This window comes from Acinonyx jubatus, chromosome F2, assembly GCF_027475565.1.
Source record: "Acinonyx jubatus isolate Ajub_Pintada_27869175 chromosome F2, VMU_Ajub_asm_v1.0, whole genome shotgun sequence".
Classification (NCBI taxonomy): Eukaryota; Metazoa; Chordata; class Mammalia; order Carnivora; family Felidae; genus Acinonyx; species Acinonyx jubatus.
In genome coordinates this window covers 81,276,999-81,297,440 of record NC_069394.1, presented here as the reverse complement: position 1 = coordinate 81,297,440, position 20,442 = coordinate 81,276,999, and the positions used below count along the sequence as shown (strand labels likewise).

Here is a 20,442-nt window from a genome sequence, read left to right as displayed (position 1 = left end):
CTGGACTTCAAAATACCGCTAGATGCACCCACGGCGGGAGAAACGCTAGGCTGTCGGGCTCCAGCAACCCCAAACGCGCACGCGCGTCTGCGCCCCCCTCGGCACGGCCGGGACAGTACCCACCCAGCACTGAAGGGCCGGAGCTCAGCACGCACTCCTGCCCCAGGCCCCGGATCAGCTGGTAACTGGCCATCGCGGCGCTGCAGCGGTCCCCGGCAGACAAGGACTTCTGCAGCTGCAGTAGGGAGCCCTGCACGCCTAACCCGGAGTCAGCCATGATGCCCAAACCCGGCACCGCGCGTGCGCAACCTCTGCCGGGATCCCGAGATGCCACGGGGCTCGGAGGCGGGGCTCACGGGTTCGGGGCTGGGGTTTCCGGGGCAGAGGCGGGGCTCGCAGTGACTGGGCTCTTGGGGGAGACCTTGAATGGAGACTTCTTTGGAAGAAGAGCCGCTTAGATGTGAATTAAGACATTAGAAGGCCAACGAATGTGTTACACACAATACACTTAGGACGCTTACATCGAAGCCTAGGGAGAAACAGGAATTCAACAATTTGGCCTCGAAATAAATGGGGCGGAATGTTGGTGACTTGGGGTCAATCAAAGGCAGGAAAAAGAAAAAACAAGCTAGAGGCTTGGGTCAAGATCGACAAAGTTGTCCCTTGATAAAGAGTGAAAAATGCATGTGTAATGTCTTTAAAAATGAAGTGCCTAACGGATACACAAAAACATTCTTAGCCAACACTACAGTGTAGAAAAACCCCTCCGTAAACCTGGTCTGGCCGGACACCCCAGTTTTCCCGCGAAAACGCCGTCTCGCAGGGGGTCAGACCACCTAAACGGAGGGGGCGGCACCGAGCGAGGCTTGAGTCTGTTGCCGTGAGGCGCCGAGGGAGGCTACTCAATCTCCCCTGTAGGTGCGCAGTGGCGTCTCCCGGAGGCGGGGCCATACATGGGCGCCTCTGTGATTGGTGGCGCACCGCCGAGGGCGTGGACGACAGTGCCGCTGGCGCGAAATCTAGGCCCAGCCCCCGTGGTTTCGGGACACTAGCCTCCGGGTGCGTCTGGGACCCCTGCGCGCCTCGAAGGTGGCCGCGCTTCCCCAGCAGCAGCTAGAGGGCGGGGGCGGTGCGGCGCGGTGTCCAGCGCGGTTGTCTGTGCGGTGGGGAAGGGGAAAACCGGAGGCGGACGCGGCGTGAACCTCCCTTTTCGTTGCGCAGGTACCCCGAGCACCATGTCGTCCCCGGCGTCCACCCCGAGCCGCCGCGGCAGCCGGCGCGGGCGAATCACTCCCGCGCAGACGCGTAAGTCCCTTCCCGTGGGTCGGGCTCGCAGCATTACCCTGGCCTCTCTTTTGGCCTTTTCCCGCCACCCTGGTCTGTGCGCAGGGCCCCGCGGGTTTCGGTTTCGGAGCGGAGTCTTTAAGTCTTGGCATGGAGTAAGATGGGGGGACTGCGAGCCCTTTGCCCGGTGTTCTGCCAGTTCTAGTGTGCAGGCACTTTGTTTGTGGGGCAGGCAGCGCTGGGCCTTCATTTCCACCCTTGCCAAGCTGTTTTTTATTTGTAAATATGTCCATGCCCATTTGTCTCCTTTTTGTTTGGTTTGTTGCTTGTTCCCAAAAGATTTGATGGAACTCGAGGAAGACCAAACGTGAGAATTAATGGCCATCTTTTCTGTTTTGTATGTCACAAGCTCGAAGTGAGGATGCCAGGTCATCACCGTATCAGAGACGTAGAGGCGAAGATTCTACCTCTACAGGAGAGCTGCAGCCTATGCCCACCTCGCCTGGAGCTGACCTGCAGAGCCCTGCCGCTCAGGACACGTTATTTTCCAGCCCTGCTCAGATACATTCTTCAAGTGTGTTTCTGGCGTTCTAAGTTATACTGTGGTTAATATATGATGATGCTTCTGCTGGTCAGATGTGCTGGTTTGTTAACGGGTGGTTAATGTAACGGTATGTTCAGCAAGAGTACAAGATAGTAGGTGTTAGGGCTTCATGAGCAGAGAAAGAAAGTTTTGGTGCTTTTTTACTAGAAGGTTTAATAGTCCTGGGATCTTCATCACTTCAGGTCGCAAGGAACGTTATTTGCTATTGTGTTTAGATGACTTAGATCAACCAATAACATGCTCTAGTTTTTTATTTGATAGGCTACCAGAATTTTATTGTAGATTGTCAAACTTTGTTTTTGTAGCAATCCCCCTTGACTTTGACGTTAGTTCACCACTGACATATGGCACTCCCAGCTCTCGGGTAGAGGGAACCCCAAGGAGTGCTATTAGAGGCACGCCTGTGAGGCAGAGGCCTGACCTGGGGTCTGCTCGGAAAGGCCTGCAGGTGGATTTGCAGTCCGATGTGGTGAGTACACAGTACGGTTTTCTGATAGAGGTTTTGGGGGACATGGGATGGGTAATTCCCCATTAACATTGTTCTATGGTGTTTTTGTGTATAGCCAGCTACAGAAGATATAGTGGCGAGTGAGCAGTCTCTAGGCCAAAAGCTTGTGATTTGGGGAACAGATGTAAATGTAGCAACATGCAAAGAAAATTTTCAGGTAAGCTGTACTTTAATATGGCTCTGAAAGTGCTGGGAGAAAGAGTTTATGAACTATAAGTAGCCATAACACTTGGCTGTATAAGAATACATATGCCTCCAAATAGTGATGGGCTCATAATTTTTTGCATTTTGAGTAGTTGCTTATTCCTAAATGCATCAGATTTCATGTTTTTCTCTCTACATCAAGAGGTTCCTTCAGCGTTTTATTGACCCTCTGGCTAAAGAAGAAGAAAATATTGGCATAGATATTACGGAACCTCTGTACATTCAGCGACTTGGAGAGGTAATCAAATAGTCTTATAAATTCAAATAATGTATTTTAAAACAGTTAGCAGAACATAACTTGTCTTCTTTTCTAGATTAATGTCATTGGGGAGCCATTTTTAAATGTAAACTGTGAACACATAAAATCATTTGACAAAAATCTATACAGACAGCTCATCTGCTACCCACAGGTAAGAATTTGATTTTGACCTTGATGAACTACAGTAAACATCCAGAATATCTAGAGGATTTTTTAATAGCTGAATTTCATGGGTCTCCAAAATGGGCTTCCAGAGCACAAAAACTTAAGAAAATCATGTTTCTTCTCCTTTAAGATGAACATTTTTCTCATACTTTTACCTTTCCAAAATAGGGATATGTGTTATTGTTAGTGGCATGTCATAGTTTAATGGCAATATTTAACAGTATATAAAATAATGGTGAATCTTAAAATTGATAGCTCCTTGGGTTGGATGAAATAAATGATCTTAAGTGAAAATATTTTATAAATAAATGCATTACATATTTGTGCCATCTGTAACAGATTATGTTAACTTTTTTTGAAGCTTTAGGTCAGATTTTATTGAAGTGTCAGCTATGTTGATTTTTTCTTTTTAACGTTTATTTATTATTGAAAGAGCACGAGCATGAGGGGCGGAAAGGGGGGGAGACACAGAATCCAAAGCAGGCTCCGAGCCATCAGCACAGAGCCTGATGCAGGGCTCAACTCATAAACCGCGAGATCATGACCTGAGCCAAAGTTGAACGCTTAACCAGCTGAGCTGCCCAGGGGCCCCTGAGCTATATTGATTATGATTGTAGTTTTGGGGCAAGCTGACTTGGTTTTATATCTTGATCTTGCTACATAATAGCTGTGTGACTTTGGTCAAGTTCTCTAGCCTCTCAGAGGCTGATTTTTCACCTGTAAAATGGAAAACAAATGTTAACAAATTTGCGGTAATTATGATTTATTTATTCTGGTATCATTATGGGGAAAAAAATAAGACACAAAAGTTTAAAATCCTTTTGTTACTAATTAAAAGCCTAAGACGAGGCAGTACATTGTGAAGATTTCATATGCGTGGTCACACTTAACCCAAATGAGAATATGCAAAGGTGAGATAGCTCAGTCTCAATGTACCCAAGGTTTTGTAAAATGCATGTTGTGATTATATACAGGTGATGTTTTTGGATTATGCTGTGTGTTTGTTTTTATATTGCCAATATGAAATGGTCTATTTTTTGTATTTAATTCTAAGATGGAAATATAAACATACCTTTGTTTCTATGTATTATAGGAAGTTATCCCAACCTTTGACATGGCTGTCAATGAGATCTTCTTTGACCGTTACCCTGACTCAATCTTAGAACATCAGATTCAAGTAAGACCATTCAACGCACTGAAGACAAAAAATATGAGAAACCTGAATCCAGAAGGTAATGCTTTTAATAAGAAAATACATAAACAAAATCTTATTTCACTATCAAGGAACTTTAAAAGAGTTGGTGTATGTGATAGTGATGATAATGGATTATAAATTGACTATGTGGCAAATTCATTTACCTTATACAGCTTTGAACCCACTGTACCTTTTTTTAACTTAACTGAAATTACATAAAAAATGTTATAACTCTTGACAACTGTCTATCTTAAGAAGAACTTGCCCAAATATAAATTTCACAGTTACTAAATAAGCACTTTTTTCAAAATCACTGTAGAAAACAAATGCAAAATATGATCCCTGCCTTGGAGCTTAAGAAGTTCCGAAAGTAATAAAAGAAAAATGTAGAACAGGAGATCAGTGCAGGAGATGTCTCAGCTGAGGGAGGGCAGGAGTTCTAGGCCCAGGTGGAAAGAGTTCATGTTGAGAGAGAAATTTGGGTTATAGTAAGGATTTGGAAAGCAAGCATGAAGGAATCACGATACAGCACAAAGGGGGATGTAGGCAGAAGTGAACCAGAGCTGAGCATGAATAGCAAATGCTGGCTGAAGCAGGGAGTTAATGTTTGTGTGAGGGCTGGAAAGCCTGGGTCCTGAAGAACTTGGAATTCCAATTTAATACAGATTTTTACTCGAAAGTCAATAGGGAGCCATTGATACTTTTTCAGGAGAAAGCAAGAAGGCTTTTGCACTCTTGAGAAGTTTATGGTGGGTCGGTCTGGTGTGCAAGGTATGTTGAAATTCAGTTAGGAGATGTTAACAGTAGCTCCGGTGTGGAACAGCAGGGTCCTAAGCTGGACAGTGGCCATAGGAGTGAAAATACAGGACAAATATAGTATTTGCCATGTGTGAAAATTGAGGTGTATAAAGTATGGAGAATGAGTAAATACCCCTGTAGGCGAACATGCAAAAGACACAAATATCGGTAAAAGAAAATACAACGGCCAATAAGCAAGCAAGTGTTGGAGTTCACTATTGATTAAAGGAACATATATACGTATATGTGTATCATGAAATTGGTTCCTGACCTCACTGCTATGATCGGCCATTCAGTGGTGACGCAGAAGGAAGTAGGAGACTGTTTGAGTAAGAGTGCTACAGTTAAGTTTCCAGAGGCAGAGCGCTGGTACATGAAGAATTCGGGGTAAGATAGAAGATTATCACAGTTTTGGAGGAAGAGGAATTGCCAGATACTCAACTAATTTCAAAAGTGTTCTAACTTCTACGTTTATTTGTGTAACTAGTTACAGAGGTTACTTGTTAAGGTAAAAGGATTGGTGGGGAGACAAGAAAGGAAGATTTGTAAGTAGGTGGAAGGGAGGACTGGGCCAAGTGCGAAAGACCTCATGAATCATTAGTAAGTACTGGAAGGCTAAAACAATCTACACGGCCACCAGTGGCTGACTATAGGCTGAGTTCTATTGACTACAGATAACAGTGTTACTCATTTGGAACCACCAGTGGGAATTCGTTGGGTAAAAGTTTTGCCAGGGAAGGCCCAAATTGTAGAGGAACTAGGAACAAGAGTGAAAAATATTCTGTATAAGAGCTTTCTTGTATAAATGGCAGTAAAGATTGCCTAAGTTTTATAGTGCTTATTACTGCAACGTACTGTTCTTATTAAGCTTGATGTATGCAGGCTGTTAATCTTCAACAACTTCATAAGGTAGGTGCCATCCTCACTGCCATGTGTAGATAGGCACAGAGTGGCTAAGGATATCCTCAAGGTCACACAGGTTCTCAGTCCTGATCATCTGGCTCCAGGGCCCATGCTTTTCACATAAAATGACACAGCAGGACTTCTACAGATACAGTGAGTGCGGTGGGGGGCCGTGGCACAAAGGAGGCAAAAGTGTAAACCTTCTAATCCAAAATCGGAAGGTGGAGCAGAACAAGAGGCAGACGAGCAGGGACGTGGTAGAGGCCTGTTGGAGACAGGGCCCTGGGACATAGGGCCAGAGGTCCATCAGAGCAGAGAAGAAGGAAGACAACACAGGAAGGGCATCCCAAGCCAGACCTGAGGGTACCCAGTGAAACATTTGTGCCCTGGCCACAGCACCTGTCTGCGACCCCAGCCATCCCCAGCTACCTCTGCATCTCCCAGTAGCATTCTCCTGGGCTTCACAGCATGCCCAGACCTGCCCTGGCAGGCGTATAGCTCAGGGAAGACCACGTCTGGCTGGGCTGTGGACAGTGGCTGATGGACAAGCTGATCTCTCTCCCCAACCCCTTGCAGACATCGACCAGCTCATCGCCATCAGTGGCATGGTAATCAGGACATCCCAGCTGATTCCAGAGATGCAAGAAGCTTTCTTCCAGTGCCAAGTGTGCGCCCACACAACCCGGGTGGAGATTGACCGTGGTCGCATCGCTGAGCCCTCCGTCTGTGAGCGTTGCCACACCACCCACAGCATGGCACTGATCCATAATCGCTCTGTGTTCTCCGACAAGCAGATGGTGTGTGCTTTCTTGGGGCCCTGGGAGGCCCCTTTGGCATGTTTGTTCTACATCTCTGGATCCTCAAAAAGCCAAATTTAACACGTCCGTTAGTAAGGCTCTAAAAACCTGGCTTCCTAAATGGAATCCAGCTATTTCATTCCTTCTTTGACACTAGATTTTGTTACAGGGTTTTGGGCTGGGTACTTGAAACTTAAGCCTTCAGCTTTGGGATGGCAGTGTTCCAAGATCAGTAAAAACCGAGCTTGTGGCTGGCTCGGTCAGTAGAGCATGTGACTCTTGATCTCAGTGTTGTAAGTTTGAGCCCCACGTTGGGTGTACAGGTTACTTAAAAAATCTTTTTTAAAAGATTGGTAAACATTATTTGGTTTGATTTTGTCATTTTTCGGCTGTGCCAGTGGTACAGAATGAATTGACAGGTTTTCTAAAGTTTTTCTCACAGATTTTATTATAAAGGAAGTTTGGCCTTTTGCCTCTTTAATCCTAGACATTTTAAGGTGAATATTAAGATGACTTACAAATAAGTAGGAAAAGGAAAAATAATTTATTTGCTACGATTATGATGGTATAAAGGCACACACAGGGTCAAGGACTGTTTTTTTGTTGTTGTTACAATATTTAAACAACTTTTAAAAATTTAAGTAGAGAATGTGTTCAAAATACTACAAAAGGTAATTTCCTGTATGGGGAGTCAGTGAGAAAAATATTAGCAAATGTGAAAAAGTGTTCAACTTTTTACTAACCAAAGAATTGAAAATTAAGATAGAAATGTTTAATGTTGGTGAATATTGGTAAATTTTTATCTAATATAAGCAAATATACCTCAACTCAATGCCAGCGTGGTGCTGAGTTGGAGATAAAAATTTGGCAACCCTGCTCCCTAGGTGCTTTAGTATTTTTAGAATGCTTTAAAGATTCCCAAACTGACTTGAAATAAAACCTTTAATGTCTTAGAGTAGCCTCTAAACTATGTGGCCCCACATCACCACAACACACTTTGTGTACCCACAGACCTCAGTGACAGCGTCTCAACCATTTCCTTATACAACCATTTCCTTCCTCAGCCAAGCATAAGTTTGCCTCAGGACCTTTGCAGTGAATGTTCTTACCATTCAGAACACGTGGCTTCCTCTCTAACATCCTTACACCTCTGCCTAGAGGTTGCTTGATCTGAGAAAGGCCTTCCCTAGCCTTGCTTTACAAAAAGCATCTCTTCACCCCCACCACCTGTGCTCCTTACTCTGTATTTTCTTCTGTCTGTTGGATTTGTCACTGTCAGATGTTACGTACTCACTTGTGTGTTTGTGTATTGTCTGTCCTCCACTCTGAGGGAGGGAACTTCATTCACTGCAGTCTCCAGTACCTAGAACCAGGGTCCAGCACATGGCAGGTACTCAGCCAATACCTCTTAGATGAGTAAATAGGCAAGTATTTGTGACTAGCAGAGATGCACAGAAGTGCTTAACCATGAATCTGAAAAGTGTACTTCTCCACCTAGGAAATCTATTAGAAGTCATTTCTCAAAACATAACTAGAAATATAGGCAGACATTTAAACCAAGAAATATCGACTACAACCTTGAAATGGCAAAAAAAAAAAAAAAAATGGTGACAAGTCACCAGACACTTCCCCCAATTAGGGTAATGTGTAAATAAACAATATCCTTCCAAAAATGTGATCGTGTCACATGAAAAGCTTTTAAGAAAATGTTAGCTATCTGGAGATAAAAGCAAAGAATGGTGTTTTAAAAACAAACACGGTAAACATCAAAAGTAGTTATCTCTAAGTAAGACTGGCAGTTTTGTGCAAATTATGCTTGTCATTTGTTGAGATTTCGGTTTCTACTGCTCTTTCAGATCAAACTTCAAGAGTCTCCTGAAGATATGCCTGCAGGGCAGACGCCTCACACTGTCATCCTTTTTGCTCACAATGATCTTGTTGACAAGGTTCAGCCTGGAGACAGAGTGAACGTTACAGGTAAGAACGTAAATTGTATTAATGAGAGAAGTCTGTCTTGTTTTTTTTTTTTGTTTTTGTTTTTTTGACACTTTTTAGTCCTCTGGCTTGGTCCTGCCTGCAGGAGTCATTCGAGTCTTGAGGAAATGAGTCCTGCTTTAATCACCTTTCTACCTAGCAGGATAGAACCTTTCCAGTCATTGTCCTTGCAGTTGCTTGCTTTTGACATCTCTGTGTTCCAGAGCTGTGAGTGTATTTTGACTTGATAGTGTTGGTATCTTGAGAAAACGGCTCAGACAAGGCTGGTGTTGCTAAGATTGAAATCATACGAGCAGCTCCAGGAAGCAGCACTCACCAACTCTGGAATTTTAAGTAATTTGCTACTTATTTCCCAAATGCACAGACAAGGGTTAACACTCACCTGTCATAGAGAAGAATGGGTCAGAGCACTTTGCTTCCACGCACGAGTCACGTGATATTTTTGGAGGGAGTGGACACTGAGACTTGCAGATCACTGTAGCTGAGGTTCTAATTTGTGGCACAGGGCTCCTCCCCTCTTCTGGCCACGAGAGTGCTATGTCACTGCGCCACGCACACATGCCAGTTTTTCTCTGCTTCCGAGCAGCATGAGCACCTGGTTTCTCAAAGGGGGTGTGTTTGGACAGCAAGCACAGTTCTTCATTGAGGGCAGTGAGGGGACTAAGTCCAGGGAGTGGCCGTGGCTCCCGGGGCAGCCTCTTGGTTGTGTTCAGTGAGTTAGGACTTCTCATCCCGTGTCTCCCGGTATGAAGCCCAGCATTGTCCCTGGCAACCTGATAACACTGTGGACGACTAGTTCTGCCCCTACTGCTTTGAAATCTTCAGTAAAGTATTTAGTCTGCTATTTTAATTTCCTCAACCTCCAAGTGGAATTAATGTGATGATACAGGTGAACGTATTGGGGGGGGGGGTGCTGTGGAAAGCACCGTATGAATGTAAAGTAAGTATTGTTTGTGCTGTTCTAAGGCAGTGAATCTCTGCAAGCACCAGTAGAGATAACTAGACCACTTTAAATCATCATCCATCCCTAATCTGGCTTGCCTGAAGAAGGGTGTGTAGTCTCAGAATACTGCATTTAAATTGGTTTTTACGTCTTGAGAAAGAATTACGTGACCTGCTAATAAACAGAAGGACCAGCAATCTATGGAGGCTTGTCGTGAAGGCTGTTGGTAGAGGGCACAGATGCTTGCTCCTCAAGCAGCAGGAAAGTGGATTGTCCCGGAGTCCAAGCCTTCTAGCTTGAAAGTCAAGAAACATAAACAGACCTATCAGGTTGGGAAACACTTCTTTTTTTTTTTTTTTTTTTAATACGTTTATTTATTTTTGATAGAGACAGAGCACAAGTGAGGGAGGGGCAGAGAGGGAGTCACAGAATCCGAAGCAGGTTCCAGGCTCTGAGCTGTCAGCACAGAGCCTGACACAGGGCTCAAACTCACAAACCATGAGATCATGACCTAAGCTGTAGTTGGATGCTTAACCAACTGAGCCACCCAGGCACCCCGGGAAACACTTCTTAAAGAACAAATGAGTTGGTATGTTTGAAGTGCTGATTGTTCATTTACCTCTAATGTTCTTAAATTATATTTAAGAAGCACACTGGGGCATGGCCATTCACCTAGAAACACTTTTATTTTTCCTTTATCATATCTTCACCTTTGACTCTGTAGGCTGTCATGTCTAAGTAATTTTTGAGTAATTTGCAAAAGAGCTTTTAGGATTTCCTTTCTTTCCAAATTTTTGGTACAGGATTTTAGGACTTTGTTCTAAATAATAGTACTTTGTCAAATAATTATTAAGCAGATTCAGTACACTAAGCTTAAGAGAAATGAAAATAACTATTTCAGAATACTATTTACAGAACACAGCCATCAGCCAGCATTGTGTTAAAAGCAAAATAATTTCATTTAATCTCAGGATGATTGTATGCAGTGGTTATACTCAGATAGGTGCTCAAGGTCATAGAGCTAACAGTCACAGATGAACACATTTTTGGGTCTGCTTTTTTCAAAAACCTATGTTCTTCCCAACTTGCCTTGCCCCCTTCAGTGGGGAGCTTTGTAGCAAAGGCCTGAGCCCTTGATTCTAGGAGGGCCGCGAAGGCAGTGTGCGTGGAGGCTCACTTCCCCTGCCAGCTGTCAGATCTCTGCGGTGCTCCCTGTTGTCCATGCTGGTTTATGAGCCATTGAGGAGAAGATAAAAGCAGGTGTCTTGGTTGTGTCCTCAGGCATCTATCGAGCTGTTCCTATTCGAGTCAACTCACGTGTGAGTAATGTGAAGTCTGTCTACAAAACCCACATTGATGTCATTCACTATCGGAAAACTGATGCAAAACGTCTACATGGCCTTGATGAAGAAGCAGAGCAGAAACTGTTTTCAGAGAAGCGTGTGGAGTTGCTTAAGGAACTTTCCAGAAAACCAGACATTTATGAGAGACTTGCTTCAGCCTTGGCTCCAAGCATTTATGAACACGAAGATATAAAGAAGGTAACAATGGATTTTTAACTTTGATCAGGATTTGTAGTTCTTTGAGATCAAAAGGTATAAACATCCCCCCGCCCCCCAGCCCATAAAGGATAAGAGTTGTTGCCTGTTCCACAGAGCAGGTGCTCGCAGTCTGATTTAGTTATTGGTCGACAAGAATCACAGCATCATTGTCCCTTTCCTCATGTCTATGTTGAACTTGGATGTTTCTCAACATAACCAGATGGGGTCAGAATAGGGATTTGCATGGCCACTATTCTGGCACAGTGGTGTGTGCTTCTATACAAATTGGTTAGTGATCATTTAAAGCACTGTTGTGTCGTTTCCACCTTCCTTTAATTTCTTAATTGTGATTTTTGTATTCACAGAGTAAGAAAATCCCACTAACGCTTATACTGGATCTCAGTTACTATGTAGTAAGTGAATGTTTAACATGTTTGTTTAGGGAATCTTGCTTCAGCTCTTTGGTGGAACAAGAAAGGATTTTAGTCACACAGGCAGAGGCAAATTTCGTGCTGAGATCAACATCCTGCTGTGTGGTGACCCTGGTACCAGCAAGTCTCAGCTGCTGCAGTATGTGTACAATCTGGTCCCCAGGGGCCAGTACACGTCTGGGAAAGGCTCCAGTGCAGTTGGCCTCACCGCATACGTGATGAAAGACCCTGAGACGAGGCAGCTTGTCTTGCAGACTGGTGCCCTTGTTCTGAGTGACAATGGTATCTGCTGTATTGATGAGTTTGACAAGATGAATGAAAGTACGAGATCAGTACTACACGAAGTCATGGAACAGCAGACTCTTTCCATTGCAAAGGTGAGGCCCGTTCTGCATGCTTAACGTGGGTACACTTAGAAATCTAGACCTTTGGGAAACTCGTGAATACTTTCCAGTACTTTTCCTGCTAGGTGTCAGCTAAATGCTTTTGAAAAAGTATTTTCCGCAAGATCATCTTTTGTTTGCTGTACTGGCTCACTAATGTGTGGAATTCGTAGAACTTGAGTTTGTCCAAAATGTCCTGCAAGGGGTTTAGTTTGTGACAAAAATGCAGTTACGGCTTGCATTTATCTAAAACTCTGTTCTTGGCGTGAATCTGAGGATGGGATTGTCCCAGGTGGATCTGCTGACGTCACCCTTACAAGGTGCTGTTGCATGGCTGTTGGTGACAGTGGGTACATGGCAGAGGGCGTGCCAGCGGAAAATCGCTCACACTGTTCCTGCCAGCGTTAGGGTGAAGCTTCTAACTGCACTGTTTTCTCTGACAGGCTGGGATCATTTGCCAGCTCAATGCACGCACGTCTATCCTGGCAGCAGCAAATCCTATTGAGTCTCAATGGAATCCAAAAAAAACTACCATTGAAAATATCCAGCTGCCTCACACATTATTATCAAGGTATGAGAACATAAAAGAGATGTTCTTACTTTGCTCATTTGTAGAATTTTCAGGGTGAGATAAAATAATAGGGGCGCCTGGGTGGCTCAGTCGGTGAAGCGTCCAGCTGTTGATTTCAGTTCAGGTCATGATCCCAGGGTCATGGGATCGAGCCCCGTATTGGGCTCTGCACTGAGCATGGAGCCTGCTTAGGATTCTCTTTCCTGTCCCTCTGCCCCTCTCCCCACCTTTGTGTATACTCTCTCTCTAAATAAATAACAATAATAATAATAATGGTAATAATAATAATAGCATTCAGCAGCTACTAGTATCAAATTCTTCATTCTAATGCAAAGTTTTCTAATATGGTTGGTCAGGGTTTTCGTGGCAAGGACTGTGCTTCTCTACTCAGCTGCGAGTGGCATCTTAACATTGAAACTATTGGGACGTTTCACCTTGACGTCACTCAAGATACCTGTCCATCAGTCACTGCTCATCTCAGTCTTAAAGCCACTATATAATATTAAGTACAGGGAATGGCTTCACGTGACAGATAAGGTTCTGAAAAATTAAATTTGTGAAAGTGGAGTTCTGTGGTCCATGCTTTTTCTCAACCCCCTTACTACAAGTATTGATGTATTTCATAAATGGATTTTGAGATTTTAATTACTCAACTTTTTTTTTTTTAAGTTTATTTATTTATTTGGGGGAAGGGTACAAGAGGAGAGAAAATGTCAAGCAAGCCCTGTACTGTCAGTGCAGAGCCCGATGTGGGGCTTGAACCCACAAATTGTGAGATTATGACCTCAGCCAAAATCAGGAGTCGGACACTTAACCGACTGAGCCACCCAGGTGCCCCTAGACTTTTTTTTTCTAACCAAAGTTGTTTTGTTCTGTTTGTTTGTTTTGCATTTTCCTTTAAATCTTCCAGTCTTCCAAATTACCATAACATTTCCCTTGGAGGAATCGTACTTCTTTGAGTCGGCTATTTGGTGACAAGCCTTTTCCTGGGCAGAGCTAAGGGCCAGAAGAACAGGCACCTGCTGGGGCCAGAACAGGGAGAAGGGGTTGAACTGAAGGCTCACTGGACCATGGGACAGCAGACCCTTAATTGTCCCTTGGCAACCCTGACTACATGCGCACATGCTCTGCGTGTCTACGTGGCTCAGGAGCAAATTTAAATTTGTGGGTACGTCGGTGTCCCGAGCAGGAAAACAGGTTTTTTTCACAATATTTTCTCAGGTTTGATTTGATCTTCCTCATGCTGGACCCTCAGGACGAAGCATACGACAGGCGTCTGGCTCACCATCTTGTGTCTCTGTACTACCAGAGTGAGGAACAAGTGGAAGAGGAGTTCATGGACATGGCAGTGCTGAAGGACTACATCGCTTACGCCCACGGCGCGGTCGTGCCTCGGCTGAGCCAGGAAGCCAGCCAGGCTCTCATCGAGGTAACACAGGTCCCTGTTAAAACCCTGAAAATGTGTCTGTTGAGCTGGTAGCCGGTTGCATCAATGGAATTGGCTGGTCATCTCCTTTAAAACAGTAATTTAGTTAATGACATACTATTTTCTATAACTCATTTTTCCTCCTGTGTTGCAAAATTAACTTTTCTAAAGGTAAAAGGGGCGAAAGGATTCATTTGTATATGTTGTAAAACCTTTCTGTAATTAAATATTTGTAAGCACAGTGAATTTAAGATCAGAATACCTGATTTGAAGTACAAGAGATACTGCTTACTAACTTTGTAACTCTGGAGAAGTCATCTAATTTCTCTGAGCTTCCATTTGCTTGTTTCTAAAACATAAAATGAATTGCAAGTATCTGATGTTCACTTTTCAGTGTCCTTTCACATGTATACAATGCATAATGATAGATAAGTTATTTATGATATTAGGAAGGTTCCTCGTGCTTTGATGGGCTGTATATCCTAAACCCCCGAAAAATGCTTCAATGAAAGTTATAAGTGATGCATAATTTTCCATTTGTATCATATACTTGAGGGTTGCTCAAAAAGAAATAAAATTATATCATAAAAATGTGAGTTTAATACAACTCACCTTTGTAACATTATCCCAGTAGTCTGCCTGCCTTGCTCATTAAATGAACCCTCAGCAGGGGCGTAAATCAGAGACGGTGCCTTGAGCATCTTTTTCAGACAGGCACCCTGATTAGTCCTCTGCTGTAATTGTGGCCTGCGCTTTACCCCCAGTACACTGTGTCCCCTGAGTGCCAACCCTTAGGCACCCCACTGCCCGCTCCCATTCTTCACAGCTACATCAGATACCACCTTCTTGCTGAGCTAGCTTCAAGGGCCATGGCTAGATCTGACTTTAATTCCCCTCGGTGCTGCACCTGGCAGCTGGTAGTTTATTTAACAGAATATTAACTGTTCAAAGTTCAACCACGAAAGTAAGGTTATTGTTAAAAGGAGTTTTGGGGTTTTTTTTCCTGTCTACACTAGGCTTATGTAGACATGAGAAAGATTGGCAGCAGCCGAGGAATGGTTTCCGCATACCCTCGACAGCTGGAATCATTAATTCGGTTAGCAGAAGCCCATGCTAAAGTACGATTTTCAAACAAAGTTGAAGCAATTGATGTTGAAGAAGCAAAGCGCCTCCATCGGGAAGCTCTAAAGCAGTCTGCCACCGACCCCCGGACGGGCATTGTGGACATCTCCATTCTAACTACAGGTCTGTGTGCACTGAGCGTACACGTAATTAGTATTTCACATTTGAGCTAACAAATCGCTTGAAGCAGCAGGGGTTCTTAACCTTTTTCAGATCAGGGCCTCTTTGAGAATATATTAGAAATTGTGAGAAAAATATACGCTAACTTCCGAGAAAAAAATGCACTAGCACATGTGCATGCACACAGTGTTGTATCTAATTTCACAGGGATTCTGTTCTGTAGGCACCTGTGTTAGCCCATTTTAAAGAAGTAATTCATTTCTTAATGAGCACTGCTTGCCTTTCAGATTATATGGACTGTGTTTTAGTGGAAACTAACGGCTACTCACTTATAGAAAATTGGAAACAACAGAGAATTCAGAACTCACAATGTTGAATATATTTTGGCATTCACCCAACTGTCCCCTAACCTTTTTGTGGCAATACTACTAAAATACTTATGGAAATTTGAAATACTTCACTTCCCTGTAGCAGAAATATTTTCATTAATTTCTTTTAAATCAGGAATGAGTGCCACCTCTCGTAAACGGAAAGAAGAATTAGCTGAAGCATTGAAAAGACTTATTTTATCTAAGGGCAAAACACCAGCTCTAAAATATCAGCAACTTTTTGAAGATATCCGTGGACAATCTGACATAGTAAGTGTTTAATTTTTTGCTTAATAGAGTTTTTCTTTTTTTTTTCTTTAATACTGCTTTTAGGGTTTTTTTTTAACTTTTTTTCTTAAATGTAGATATGATATTTTAAAAAGTAAAATCATCCGTAAACCCATCAAGAAATAATCATAAAATTTATGCCTATTCCATCGTTTACTTAACCAGTTGTCGGACATTTAGGATGTTTGCAGTGTTTTGCTATTGTACATAGTGTTAACAGTCTTGCATCTTAATTTAATGATGAAATGCTCAGGTTCCCTGATGTAAGTAGAGTTGAGTTGTCCAGTGAAAAGAACTCCAGGGTCCAAGTCCAGCCCTTTGCCTGCTTTCATCATGCTTCTTCACTTGTGTACTTCGGCTACATTGGCACCACAGGGGCAGAGTTGAGTAATTTCTACATCATATGGGCAGATGTCAAGCCTGTGTATTGCCATCTGGCCCTCTATGGGAAATAGTTGCCCGTCCTGAGTTAGAACCTAAGGAATGTAGGGGCACCTGGGTGGCTCAGTTGGTTAAGCATCAGACTCTTGGTTTTGGCTCAGGTCATGATCTCATGGTTCGTGGAGCCTGCTTGGGATTCTCTCCCTCTCTCTCTGCCCCTTCCCTGCTCGCTGTCTCTCAAAAAGTAAAATTTTTTTAAAAATTTAAAAAAAAGAAAAAAGAACCTAAGGAATGTATACAGCCATCAGAAAGGAAAGAGACTAGTAGTTCTTCAACATTGAAATCATCGTAGGGGTTCCTGGTGGCTCAATCAGATAAGCGTCCGACTTTGATTCAGGTCATGATCTCAGGGCTCAAGAGTTCAAGCCCCGCGTCAAGCTCTATGCTGACCGTTTAGAGCCTGGAGCCCGCTTTGGATTCTGAGTCTCCCTCTCTGCCCCTCCCCACTCAATCTCTCCCTCTCTCTCAAAAATAAACATTTAAGGGGCACCTGGGTGGCTCAGTCGGTTGAGCGTCCGACTTCGGCTCAGGTCATGATCTCATGGCTTGTGAGTTCGAGCCCCACGTCGGGCTCTGTGCTGACAGCTCAGAGCCTGGAGCCTGCTTTGGATTCTGTGTCTCCCTCTCTCTGTGCTCCTAACCCACTCGCATTCTGTCTTTGTCTCCCTCAAAAATAAATAAACATTAAAAATAAATAAATAAATGAATGAATAAATAAAAGACATTAAAAAAAAATTGAAATCATTGTATCTCTACAGGTAAGGAGTACGTGACATGTAAAATAATTGTTTTCATCTCTTCCCCAAAGGCGATTACCAAAGATATGTTTGAAGAAGCCCTGCGTGCCTTGGCTGATGACGACTTCTTGACAGTAACTGGCAAAACCGTCCGCTTGCTCTGAAGCTCTCCGGGACAGCGCTGTTTGTGGCTTGTCTGCACTTGGTCGTTGCACTTGCTTGCATATGTGTACAGCATAGGGGCCAGTCAGCTGCCACTGCTGCCGTCAGTGGAAATAGATTCCTTAAAGTCATCTTTTTGGCTCCATAAAAATTTTCTAACCTGGATTCAGTTTTCATAGTGAAGTGTGTGTTTTCGCTTGTTTAACATTATAAGTAAAATTTCTGTGCCAATTGACAAACGTACAGTAAAAGTTATTGTAAGTGCCATTATTATAGCACCAGGATTTTTAATCTGTATTTATATATATCACAGGATGTCAGTGCTGGATTTCCTAAGGGAATCAGGGAATATGCTTGACGTTTTTGCAATATGAGATAAAACTTAGCCAGGGCATATCATTCAGTGTGAGGTAATGAAGGACCAGAGCCTTTCTCCCTGTTAAAACTCTCAAGTGTCATTCCTTCCAGAGGCTTGTTCTCATGGCTCCCATATGACAAAAAAAAAATAAGATGGTTGGAAATGGTTAGGTTCTAGGTTAATTTCTACTTTATCCTAATCTGTAAACTTTTTCCTAAATAAATGATTGAGTAAGTAATACTGGGTTACCTGGTATAATTTTTCATCAAGAAAAAAAGCTTTAGTAAACACTCTATTCATGGAAATTCATGATAGTGCTTTAGAAGTCATAAAAGAAATCCCTATGGTATAAGTTCTGTTGTATTTAAAATTTATTTCAATCCTCACAGGCACTTACAAAACCACCATAAGCTGAAGTCTTATATGGAAATAGGATTATAATAAATAATCCATGAAAAACCTAAATTGTTGTATAAGTAGGCCTTCTTTTTATAATGTAGGATCAACATTCATTAATACAGAATGCGAAGAAAATGATAGGTCCAAATGAATGGCTAAATAGCATTAAAATGTTAACCTTGGAATGATATTTAGATTTTTTTTTTTTTTTTTTTTTTGCAGGGTCTACAAATAATCCTATTGAAACTAAACAACACAACAGGCTTCTTAGAGTGGGGGCCACCCTTCTCAAGCCATTTCCCACACTCTTAAAAGCACAGAGCTTGCACAGTTAGGGATTAAAAAAAATCATTTAGAAGTAGAAATCAGACTCTGCCCCAACGTCATGGACTAGACTATTTACAAACTTTCACCTTTTAAGTATTCTTTTATGGTTGATCTCTCCCTTCTGTCCCTACCCAGGGGCTCCAGTACCTTCCCTTGACCCATCTTGAAGGGATGGGTATACTTAGGGGAAGGGGTGGTGGGCTCCTTACAGCTTTTGGCACCAGCCCTTGGGGGGAGGGGGGACAGGGCTCCGGGGGAAAGACTTCCTTGCAGTGGGGAGGAATCAGCCCAACCCTGGGTGGAGGGAGAATTCTACACCAGTCCCATCTTCTACAAACAGCTGGCCAACTGCCCATCCATCTGGGAGTGGGAACAGATGAGCAGGTAGGCAGGAAGAATCAGGCTTGCCCTGCCCCCAACCTCTGTCCAACACAGGAGTCGTCGAGGTAGCAAACACGGTGGTAAGGGAAATGAGGGCAAGAAGTTCCCACTTGAATACAATTCCCACAGCCCAGGGGCTGGAGGAAGGCAGATCTTGCTTGTAAAGTGCAGTAGCCCCTAGCGGGGCTGGGCCCTGGGCCAGCTTGGAAGAAAGCAGACCAGGCAAGGGTGCAGGAATGAGGCGTCACTGACCCGGCATATGTCACTGACCGGCCTATGCTCTGGCGTGCTCCTTGTAGGGATTGCTGGGGAAGGTGGGCTGGTAACTCTGCCATTAGCCCTCGCCAGACACCAGCCACCTCTTGTCCACTTACAAACCAACACCCAACCAACATTGCAGGACCGCCCGGCTCACAACTGAAGGTTCCCGGCCAATGCGGTTTATTCGGGGTCGTGGCCCCAGCTTACGTTCCTTACTGGAAGCCACTCCTCGAGCCTGGGGGTTTCTTCCTGGGGTAGGGAGTGCTTACCCCTGCCACTCCCCAGGCTCACACCTCATAGAGGATCCCAGGAAAATCCACGTGGACGCGGGGAGGATCCAGCTTCACGAGGCCCCGAGGAAGCAGGTTCTTATGGACCCGCCTCGGCTTGGCCCGCTTCTGCCCGGTCCTGGTGACGATTGTCTCCTCGTGAGCCGTTCCCCTTCCTCATCACAGAACTTGGAGCCGTGGCGCCTAAATGCGAAGGGGGACCGGACGCGGCCTCGCGGCCGCACCAAAGCTTGCTCAGCGACTGCCGACCCCGGGGCTCCGCCTCCACCCCCCGCCGCCGAGGCGAAGGGCCTCAGGCCGCCGGGCTTTGGAGCCGCCGGTGCCCAGCCAGGTCAGGGCCGTCGCATGGCGAACCCCGCGGCCGCTTCCCTCCCATGGCCGCGGCCTGCCCCGCCGCCGCTTCCCTCCCACGGCCGGCCGCGGCCTCGGCCCCAGGTGCTTTCGCGCGCCGCCTTCCGCCTGGAGGCCATTTTCATCAAACTTTTTTTTGTGAGTCGGCATTCTTATTTGTGCTGTTCTTGCCAGGTTTGCAAAACACCTCCTATGTTGAAGGAGGCAGTGGTTAGGTTGGGGCGTCACCACAGGACCCAGGTCAACCGCCCGCCAAGTGACCTTACTAGTGAGGTTTCCTCAAGGAATTCACCTGTGTAGGACACCCTTTTGTATGTAATCCTCATCCACTCCGTAGGCTCAATCTTTTATAGATGAAGGAAGCAAGAAGCCTTATCTCTTGCCTGAAGACACAAAGCAAGAGATGAAGCTGGAATTACAGTCAAGGCTTCAGACTTTCCAAATTTCACTTTATGTAACTATGCCACACTCTGGCTATTATTGCTCAGGTTTGGAACGGTTCAGGGCTTTTGGACATGCTGCTTACTCTTCTCAAACCAGGCGGAGAAGTTTCCCCCGTGCCCGTCACGTGATACGTACGTCTTAAATGTTTTCCTGAGAAGCTTGAATCTGTTAAACTGTGTTCTTATCACCACCTGTTATTCAGACTAGAAGTGTTTTATTCACATCCCTTGAGTTACTCAGAGATAACTGGTTCTTAGGCTGTATTTGAGCTCGCCACTGACATGCTGTAAATAGCATACATCATCATTATGGAAACTACATTATGTAGAGTCTTGTGAGGCAGTTACCTGAAAGCAGTAGCAAACTGTCCCATGGCCGCTGAGAAA

General features: G+C 44.2%; 2 protein-coding genes and 1 pseudogene across 4 annotated transcripts in view; 1 reads left to right on the top strand and 2 right to left on the bottom strand.

The window, feature by feature from the left end:
• PRKDC (protein kinase, DNA-activated, catalytic subunit) overlaps positions 1-313 on the bottom strand; it is a 206,347-nt gene extending 206,034 nt beyond the window's left edge. The window contains exon 1 of the mRNA XM_027042809.2: positions 124-313. Coding sequence (XP_026898610.1) covers positions 124-277 — 154 coding nt within the window. The 5' untranslated portion in view covers positions 278-313. The remainder of the gene's footprint in view (positions 1-123) is intronic.
• Positions 314-400: 87 nt separating this feature from the next.
• On the top strand, positions 401-17,908 carry MCM4 (minichromosome maintenance complex component 4). 3 transcript variants are annotated; one of them, XM_053208541.1, is made up of 17 exons: positions 401-460; positions 1,222-1,305; positions 1,694-1,858; positions 2,194-2,357; positions 2,452-2,553; positions 2,743-2,838; positions 2,915-3,010; positions 4,118-4,256; positions 6,497-6,717; positions 8,574-8,694; positions 10,937-11,196; positions 11,639-12,004; positions 12,454-12,581; positions 13,803-14,010; positions 15,024-15,252; positions 15,754-15,887; positions 17,155-17,908. In XM_053208541.1, the coding sequence occupies exons 1-17, from the start codon at positions 427-429 to the stop codon at positions 17,245-17,247; spliced, it is 2,640 nt and encodes an 879-aa protein (XP_053064516.1). In that variant the 5' UTR covers positions 401-426; the 3' UTR covers positions 17,248-17,908. The 3 variants fall into 3 exon arrangements, with proteins under 3 accessions (XP_053064516.1, XP_014935772.1, XP_014935771.1); XM_015080286.3 differs by lacking the exon at positions 401-460 and adding an exon at positions 985-1,059; XM_015080285.3 differs by lacking the exon at positions 401-460 and adding an exon at positions 1,011-1,089.
• Positions 17,909-18,001: 93 nt separating this feature from the next.
• Positions 18,002-19,762, bottom strand: LOC113594692 (tumor suppressor candidate 2-like; annotated as a pseudogene).
• Between the last annotated feature and the right edge of the window lie 680 nt (positions 19,763-20,442).